Source organism: Panulirus ornatus, chromosome 19, assembly GCF_036320965.1.
Source record: "Panulirus ornatus isolate Po-2019 chromosome 19, ASM3632096v1, whole genome shotgun sequence".
Lineage (NCBI taxonomy): Eukaryota > Metazoa > Arthropoda > Malacostraca > Decapoda > Palinuridae > Panulirus > Panulirus ornatus.
Window position 1 is genome coordinate 13,248,499 of NC_092242.1, and position 10,000 is coordinate 13,258,498.

General features: G+C 52.3%; 1 protein-coding gene across 7 annotated transcripts in view; it reads right to left on the minus strand.

Moving 5' to 3' along the window:
• LOC139755398 (uncharacterized) overlaps positions 1 to 10,000 on the minus strand; it is a 399,483-nt gene that overhangs the window by 196,818 nt on the left and 192,665 nt on the right. For all 7 annotated transcript variants that reach the window (XR_011714092.1, XM_071673667.1, XM_071673666.1 and 4 more), the window contains exon 2: positions 944 to 4,438. Coding sequence is in view for 6 of the 7 variants with exons in the window: in XM_071673667.1 (XP_071529768.1) it covers positions 944 to 4,123 (3,180 nt within the window). In the remaining variant the exon portion in view is untranslated. The remainder of the gene's footprint in view (positions 1 to 943; positions 4,439 to 10,000) is intronic.

The window sequence follows — 10,000 nt, forward strand, 5'->3', positions numbered from 1 at the left end:
CTGGGGAATCTCGAGCAGAGTTCCAAGCCGTTGGCCCGTTCAGCCCGTTATGCAGCTCCGGTGTTCTAACCCTCACCCGAAGTTGGCGCCCACTTATCTCCTAAACTAAGGAAGGTTGGACAGACGGATGGGTTGCGCGCCATCTGCCCGCGCAGGGAATCGAACTCGGACCAGGGAATTGGCAGTGGGCAACGCCAACAAATACAGCGCTATGTTTGTGTGATAGACATCTCTGTTTCTCGTACGTGTGTGTGTGTGTGTGTGTGTGTGTGTGTGTGTGTGTGTGTGTTTGTAGATGTAGATGAATCTGTCCTGGAGAAGTGCCTGTTGTCAATCTCTTTTTTTTTAACAACAAAGGTCGCAGGAGTTGCATAAGAGGGCGACAACATAACGCACTGCGAAGCACCAAGAGTATACCTTCCTACAGGGAAACTTACACTTCACCAATGATATGATTCCTCTAGTCTGTTATATGTTTATATGTATGGCTGCTGCATAAAATGGAGTTTGCAATGAAAGAAGTGCGAGGCACATATGAAAGGGTGTGGACAACGTTCATATATACAGGCGTTGTGTTACCGGCTTTGTTAAGGGGACATACGTCGAAAACTATTTATAATGGGTGTACGTTCTGCTATGTATCGTGGAGACTTGTGCCCTTCGGCTGTCCATGGAAGGTATGTATTGGGAACTTTGTGTGGTGAATGTGCCCTGTTGGGGACTGCCAAATGATGGATATGCACTGTGCCTGGGCAGTGGTGAACGCATCAAGGACTCTTTGAGTATGTAGTTTACGACAGATATTGTAAGGGATGGATATATATACAGTGCACTGTGGTGATGACTGTGGTGGGCGTGTGTCAGTGGTGAGGACTGTCTGTAATGGAGACGAATGGTGGGTATGCGTGTTTACCAGTGGGTAGGACACATGAAGAGGACTCACCTGAGCGAGAGAGCGAACCTCGTCAGGGTCGCGCCAAGTGGAGATGGCCGGGCGGCGTTTCTCTGGGGTAGGGACGGCTGTCGCAGGCTTGGGTTTCATCTCCGCCGGGGCACGCTCGAAGATAAGGACCCGCTCAGCAACACTCCCCTGGGTGAGGAACGGTCTGATGGCCACCCCAGCACTATTGTATCCTGCAGTAGGAGACTGAGACCTCTCCCTGATGTGGGCCTTCTGTTGGTCCGTGAGCTCGGGATGTGGGAGAGCAGAGATGCTGCCCGCAACCAGAGGCTCAGGCGACCCTGCTTTCCTCATCTTGCGCAACTTGCGACGGTAGAACTCAGGCAGCGTGGAACCGACTTCATCCGCATGGATGCCCAGGGTACCCCTCCACGTAGAGTCTGATATGGAGGTGCTGCCATTTTCGAAACGGGTCCGTGCCATCATGACGCGGCCATCCCCATTGACGATCTGTTTGGTGGAAATATTGCGATAGTCATCCAGCCGTTGCGAGGAGTGCGGGTGTTGCTGGGACTCCTGGTACCGCACCTTGGCGAAGTCCACCACCGACATGTCCCCCTCTGTGCTCTTGCCAGCGAGACGCGTCGGGGATTCTCGAGAGTTACTACCGCTCGAGGTTTGCCTTATGACGGTCTGTTGTGTTTGTTGATGCTGCATCTGCTGGGTCATCTGGTGGTGCTGTATTTGTTGGTGCGGTATCTGTTGGTGTTGCACCTTTTGTTGCATTTGTTGTTGCTGCACTTTTTGATGCAGCTGTTGCTGCTGCTGCATTTTCTGTTGTTGTCCCTGCTGCTGCTGCTGTTGCTGGATGCGTTGCTGATGGGTATCGGCTGGTTTGTCAACATCCACGGTCACACTTATGGAATACTTGGGTCTCCTTCCTTGACCAGGCAGCTCGGTGGTCTCGGAGTGGGTCGCGGTACTGTTACTAGTGCCGCCGGTGATGATCATGTTGTTGGCCGGGAGGATGGGGGCGTGGGAGGACAGGGAGGGCGCAGACACTGGCCGGACCTGGCCAATCGGCCGTAAGTGGTCACCGTCATCAATCAGCGTGCCGGTGCGAAGGGCGTGCATAAGGCGCTCTTCTTCCTGGTCGACGGCAGCCATGGTCACAACCTTGTGTCTCAGTGGCACACCTGAGTACTTCTGGCCGCCAGAACTCTCGACCCGCGTCTCCAGCGTCGTTATGTAATTGGTGGACGTGGTTGTACCACCGCTGGTGGACGAGTGAGAAGAAGCCGACGATGTAGACGAAGTGACATGAGACGACGACGCCAGAGATTGTTTGGATGATTTTCTTTCAATGACTGTTGGCTGCTTGTTCTTTAGGGGCCAGGTGGAGGTATTGGGAGGAGGTCCCTCATTCCAGCCTGGCTGAGACACAGGCGGATTCGGCGAGGCGGACCGGCGGCTACGTGTCTCGTGTTCCGTCTGCATTCGCGACCACTCAACCGAAGAGTCGCTTCTTGCACCCCCATAGCGCTTCACAGCAGTGCTGACATTGACACTACTGCTGGCGCTGCTGCTACTGGTGCTACTCATGCTTATGGTATTGCTGGTCATGTTACCAGACATATTGCTTGCTATCTGCTGCTGAGCAAACCGTCCTAGGGTACCCATGGTGTTGGGTGAAGAATTGACAGACGGGGGGCTATTGAGGTGATCAAACGGTAGGGCAGCCGCGCGAGATGTTATGGCCATCTGCCGTTCGAACCTCAGCAGGGCTTCCTGGATGGACGAAGGTGCACTCTTGGGTCGTTGTGACGCCAGGGCGGCGACCGCTGCGGCGTGATGGCGCGCCTTGTCTTCTAATACAAAAGAATTGACCAGTTCCTGCAGGGACGCCTCTAAATCAGGGTCCGCAAGAAGACCAAATGGACTATCTTGTTGCTGTTGAGCAGGATCAACCCCAGTGTACGAAGAGGACCTCTCTGGGGGCGGGGGCGGTTGAATGACACTGCCCCGAGGGGACTGGGGAGCGGCTGGGGCTACAAAGGGGCGGGGGCCACCCTGCGTCAGCGAAGGGGAGGTGGGCGAAGGGTATGCCTGGCGGGGAGATTGTGGGGCTGATTGAACGGCGTTATTGTTGGGGAACACCGGCTGCTGCTGCTGTATGCCAGGTGACTGTGGTGCCGAGCCCGGAGGAACGTAAGGGCGAGGTGAAGTGTTAAGGGTGCGGACGGGGGAGGCGGAATGGGGCCTGCCGTTGTGGAGGGCGGGTTCCAGCGCCTTCCTGGGCACTGCTGGAGAAGAGCCGGGCGGCGCGGGACTGATACTTCTGACGGGTGTGCGCGGCTTGACGGTAACTGAGGGAGGCCCAGCGGGACTAGGTTCTCCCGCTGCAGCCTGCTCGCCCCCGTCGAACAGGCTGCCTTCTGAGGAAACGCTGTGGTATCGGATAAGTTCGTTTGGATTAAGACCAGTAGTTTTCCAAGTCTGGTAGATAAGTTCGGCCTGGTTAGCGATCTGTGCCGCTATGGTGGAGACGTCGTCGGTCTGCATGAGTTCAGAAAACAGTTGGACTGCCTCATGATGACGTGGCGCACCCGTGGGCGGCTCCGGGCCAGGGGCCACGCGCCCTGCCCGTTTCTCTGCAGCCAGCTCGGCCAGCGTGCCCACTAACTCCTCGTGTTGCCTATCTTCCTGCTTCTGATGATGTTCTTGCCTCCTCTCCCCTTTCTCAAAGTCCTGCGCCCACCGTTGTACGGCACGCGCAATGCGCTCTACATCAACCGCTGAGGGTTGGTCCTTCAGCCACCGCTGTCGCTGTTGCTGCTGCTGCGTGGGCGGCTGTGAGGGGGCGACTGCCGGCGTGGCAGACAACTGCTGCACCTGTGCTGGCTGCTTCTTTGCCTCCTCCTCCTGTGATCTTGCTGCTCTCTTGGCTGCAGCCTTTTTACGGTTGGCTTCCACTATTTTCAATATGGCGTCTTTATCTGGCTGGACAGTTCCTAGTCCACTGACCGGGTCCGTGAGAGTGACTACTACAGGGACGCAGAGTCCATAGTGCGCGGGACAGGGCGCGGGCGCGGCGCAGGAGTTCACGCCCACCACGTGTACGCCGCGGCAAGCACGCACACGGCACGCACGCAACTCCACACGACTATTGGCGACCCTGGTCACCGCTGCACGCCCGCACTGGCCGCGCACATTCTCAACCATAATAGCCGGGGCGCCACGGGCGCGCCATCACCGGTGCCTGGTCCCAGGGCACCTCGCACACACCACTGCACTAACACACACTACTGAGGCCACTGTTCACTGTGGCCAACCACTGCTCGCTCACTGGTGCTGTCAGCGGTGCTGCTCACATTACACTTGCACCAGCACATCCCAGGGCGCGAGGCGAGGATCACTGCTCATGTAGCACACGCTTGACTCCGGACACCACACTACTGGGCAGGTGTGGCCGCCCGTCGCTGCGCCTCCTCCCGCTGCCGCCTCACTCGCCCTGGCACCGCTGCCAACGCCACCCGGCTAAAAATGACACAATAATATTAGCTCGGCGCGGCGCCAAAAGCCAGCACCAACAGCCAGTAGCTCCACTCTCGTTCGGACTGCTGCCCTATCCAACACCTACGCTATACCGCCACTCCGTCTACCACTGTCTCGTCCCATCTACTTGCGTCTTGCCCATTCTACCTCTGCTCCGCCCTGTCTACCCAAGTCTTGGCCATCTCAGTGCCCCATCCCGTCAATATGTTTCCTGTCACATCCAACTGTATCCTCATACTCTGTCTAGGTCCCATGCGTCTTTAAATGCATTCTGCCCCTAATACCTGTGTCCCACCATGTCCCATACCGACTACCTCTATCCTGTGTCCTCCTCCTACAATCCCTACCCATATGAGTCTTCCAGCTTCCTCTGCCCACCGCCGTCTCTCTGTACCCCTGTCCTTATACCTTCGTACACCGCCTATTTACCTACGTTCCACCACGTCTTCCGAAGTCCAACTGCATCTACCTCTGTCCCGCGCCATCTCCTTACGTCTGAGCCTGAATCCCAGCGTCTGCACTGTCTACTCTTTCCTATTCCTAGGTGTGGGTTTGAAGGAAGATCCAGCCCCTGACTACCTACAAGCCCCATGAATCGCCTTGGTGTCACTTTATTTAGCAACAAAGCCTCCCGCTTGCCTCACCACATGCAAATCTGGCTACCTGCGTGCCATATCAACCCCATCCTGTCTACCCAAATGTCCTCCTACTGACCTGAGACCTGACACATCTATCCTGTCCACCAGCACAAGAGAGGTGATCTCCTACCACCTCAGGGCCTATCAACCAGCACAAGAGGTGATCGAGCACCTCAGGGATTATCTACTGACGCCTCCGGAGGTATTTGCCAGCACCACAAGGTCCCCCTCCCAGCGCCGCTCCAGGACATATCTACCGGAAGCCCAGTGGCGATCTAGCTACTCGTTCCCCCAAAACCCGTCTACTGGTTCCTGAGGACCTACCTACTTTACATCTCAAGACGTATCTGCTGGCTCCTGAAGAGCCACTTGTGCCCCAGGATCTACCTACTTACATCCTAAGACCTACCTTCAGGCTGGTGAGGACCTGCCTAAGTACTTAGGTTTCAGGACATGTCTGCTGGCTCCTGATGACATACCTACCCACCTACCTACCTCCACCCAGGAGACTTAATGGCTGACACCTACGAACCTGTCCGACTTACATCCCTGGGTCAATATGCTGACTGGTGAAGACCTCCCTACTTACACCCCACAACCTATCTACTGACTAATGATGGCCTACCTACTTACACACCAAGCCTGTCTGCTACATCCACTGGACCCACCAACTTAAATCCGAGGACCTACCTACTTACATCCCACGGTCTCACGGCTGGCCCCACCTGACATACCTACTTCCATCCCAAGGCCTATCTACTGGCCCTAGGGTGACCCTAGACACTCAGAATACCAGGACTTGCCTGTAAGTTCCTCACCTATACTTAACAACCCCCTGGAGCTACCTACCGACGAATCGACGGCCTGTCCCGGGACCATCCAAGACGACACCTACTGCCACCACTCTGGGGGGGGCCTAAACCTTGGCACGGGAGTAACCTTATCTAATAGGCAGCACCGGTGCCGGGCCCATCCGGCCCTCCCTTACCTTCATCTCTTCCTCAGCCGCAACTCGCCTGTGTCAACCCCGGGCCAGAGAACCTACCTACCCTTCAGGTTAATGAGCAGAGATCACCAGCAGAGTCCTTGCGAGCTCTCACAATTCTCAATGCGGCACTGTCCCCCTGCCACCAGTGCTTTATATATATATATATATATATATATATATATATATATATATATATATATATATATATATATATATATATATATATATATATCAGGTATCAACACATGTATATCATATATGCAAAAATTATATCACATAGTAACATCTGGCTTCATGTCTGGTCCAGTGCTTGATGGATTCTCTGTGTTATGGTTCACATTGATTTTCTTTTTTGAGGGGGGACTGACCTGTCGAAATCGTACCGTCCAATAAGGGACGATATATTGAAAATTGAATCACAATCAAAATGTGTAAATATCACATCTACATACTGAAATATATATATAGACAAAAAGATACAAGACAAAGATACAGTAAGTACCGTTCTCAAATCCTCCTTCGCAATACATGAATATAAATCAACGCATTCAACATTACTCAAAATATTCATACGCGTAACACACACACAAACTCTCTCTCTCTCTCTCTCTCTCTCTCTCTCTCTCTCTCTCTCTCTCTCTCTCTCTCTCTCTCTCTCTCCTGACTTAACTCTCACAAACGGGCTGCGTCAACGGGTCACTATCCCGTCACCCATTATGATTATATATATATATATATATATATATATATATATATATATATATATATATATATATATATATATATATATATATATATATATATATAAAGATGTCTTCATTGTCAAATTACATACAAGAAACAAAATGAAATTATATATATATATATATATATATATATATATATATATATATATATATATATATATATATATATATATATATATATATTACAGTAGCATCCAATCACCGAACAGGGCACTTGTTCCTTGTAATTAATGGATATAAATCTAGAGATCAATACATGCCCGTATCACCGGCTGGAATCAAATAACCAGCGCAGGAGAAATGGCATTCCATGCAGAGTCCACCAACTGACCCATGCACGGGAAGTCCTTGGGCACGACGACTGGACCCTTAAGAGCGAGGGTACAACCCTTCAACAAGGTGGTACAACCCTTAGACACGACGGTGCGACCCTTAGGCACGACGGCCCAACCCTCAAGCACGACGGGGCGACCCTACATCGCAATGGTCCAACCCCTGAGCACGACGGTACACCCAACTTGAGCAAGGGGGGGGCGAGGCCCTTGAGCACTAGAGTAGTATAGGACCCCTGAGCACGACGGTGCGACCCCTGAACATAACGGCCTGGCATTTGACTTGAAACTTCTGAAGAGCCCCACACCAGGGAACTCCTCCTTTCCCTTTCCTACGCAGGTCCCTCTTGTCAAGCCAACTTCAAATGGGTTTGTTGAGGGAGCGAAAACGTAAGGTTGGTCAGGGGAGGTAAAGTGGAGACAGGAGAGACCTTCCTGTCCACACTCCCTCCTACTCCTGTCTTACCTCCTCCCTCTCCCTCGCCCCAGTCTTGCCTCTCCGTCACGTACCCCGAGCCCTTCATCCCCCTGCTGAGGATCAACGAGATCCCTCATCTTCCGGACACCACCTGCAACCACCTCAGTGGCTTACTGTATGTAAGCAACGTGTTCCATAAGCCAAGACGTATAAATTGTACAGCCGAGACAAATAATGGGAGACAGTGTCTCGGGGGCGTGCATATTCATACACACCACTCGGTGATATCAATATCATACACACATTAACGGTAGAAGGTGTATAACAATACAGATGACTGACAGTGCCACCTTTCACTCTTACGTTTAATATTTATACACAGATGTGAAAGATTAGAGCAAACACGCCTACAGGTGCGCCAGATCAAAGCAAACACGTGCAAGAATGTGCCAGGTTAAAGTTCAAACTTGTACAGGTGTGGTAAAGTACAGTAAATACTTGCACAGGTGCGCCAGAATAACGTAAATACTTGTACATGTGTGCTAGATTACAGTAATGACCCATATAGGCGTGTCGATATCAGAGCAAATACAATAACAGGTGTGGCAAATAAAAGTAAATACAGTTACAAGTGCGACGGCGGATTTAAGTGAACCCGTCAACAACTTGGTGGATTACCCTATACAACAGTCCGCCATATAAGACATGTGTGATAAACTGTCATGTAATACCGTGATCCTTCTATCTGTCAAGGTCGTCTCACACATGTACGTAACCATTGATATGAAGGCCTTCAGTGTTCCAGTGTGGACTGTTCGGCCAGCTTGCTACCGACACGCTTGATGATGGTGTCGGGAACATCCAACAAATGGCATTACAAAGATTTTACGGTGATTTCGAAAGTGTTCTATCCCCCACAGCTGGGCCTGGGACCTTACCCTCCCTTGATCATACCCAAGATGGTTTAGGGGGTCTTCTACCTCCCACAGCTGGGCCTGGAACCTTACCTTCCCTTAAGTATACATTACGATGGTTTGGGAGGTCCTCTACCCCCCACAGCTGGGTCTGGGACCTTACCTTCCCTTATGTATGCCTCACGATGGTTTAGGAGGTCTTCTACCCCCACAGCTCGGTCTGAAACCAAACTGTCGTGTCTGTTCCTTTGTTAAGCCAGACAGTCAGAGGCCGCGGCTCGTGGGCCTACAATACCCACCACATTATGCCTGATATGGTACACTTGGTAGGTACAGGTTTGGAACACTTTTCAATTTTCCACTGTGAACAGTACGTGGTGTTTCTAATGGCAGAAGGTAATGCACAAAACAAATTTGGTTCCCGGATGTTTATCCCCTTTCCTCTTACCGTATTGATTCAACCTGGTCTTCGCTGACGATAAGCGGCACAATAAAACCATCACAACCACAACACGTCACCTGAACAAGTGCACGTCTCACTGCGCCGCTGATCCACACTTCCTTGACGTAACTCAGGCGAAAATGGAAGACACAGTCGCTATATTAGAGAACGAGCACCTATAATCTCTGGCCTCTCCGACGGCAATAATTTGAAGCGCTGTGGTCGGGTCGGTGTCAACATAAGGTGGCCACTACAAAAGATTTTATGATATATCACAAAACACCAGATTGGGAGAACCTGGTGACCTTTTGAGAGAGGACAGGGCGGCCGGCCCGAGCTCGATAAAGCCCAGGGTGAAGTTTCTTTGTGGCACCAGCAAATATACACAGCAGTAATGCGTCTTAGTTTATGTCACCTTCGTATGCACGACCCGTGAGGAGGCGGGTGCATGGGGGCTCACGCAGTGCGGACCGCAGAGGTAATGAGAACACCAACACCAGGTCGGCGATGAAGAACGAAGGTGAGTGGGAGACAGATCTTGGTTCACGTGAACCTAGAGGGAAGAAGGCTTCATCTTGGCCCGAAGGGAAGGGGGATCTCATCATATGAGGGGAGGGGGACGGGAAGGATGGATGGATGGAAGGATGGACCATCGCTCCCCGTGGGGGACAGGGGATGGGGTGACAAATTACGGTGGTACAGGACAAAACAGAGTCCTGTCCTAGTAAGGAGGAGGAGGAGGAGGAGGAGGAGGAGGAGGAGAGGGGTGGTGACCGTGTGGGCAGACGAGGATCACCGCCACCGACTGGCCTTGAAGCAACCCAAGTTAATGTCCACCAAACATGGCAATCCAGCCGTTGGCTTATCGTCCAAGCTCATTATTTCCTCGATGCCCCCGCCGCCTTCCTCCTCCTCCTCCTCCACCTCCACCCGTCGTCGCTCCGACAACCCCCAACCCTCCCCCACCACGCCACCACCACCCCTCCCCTCACCATCCTCGATCCGGAAATCTTGTGGTAACCTTGAGGTTTCAGGCCATCAATCCTGAAGTCTTAAGTAATCGACC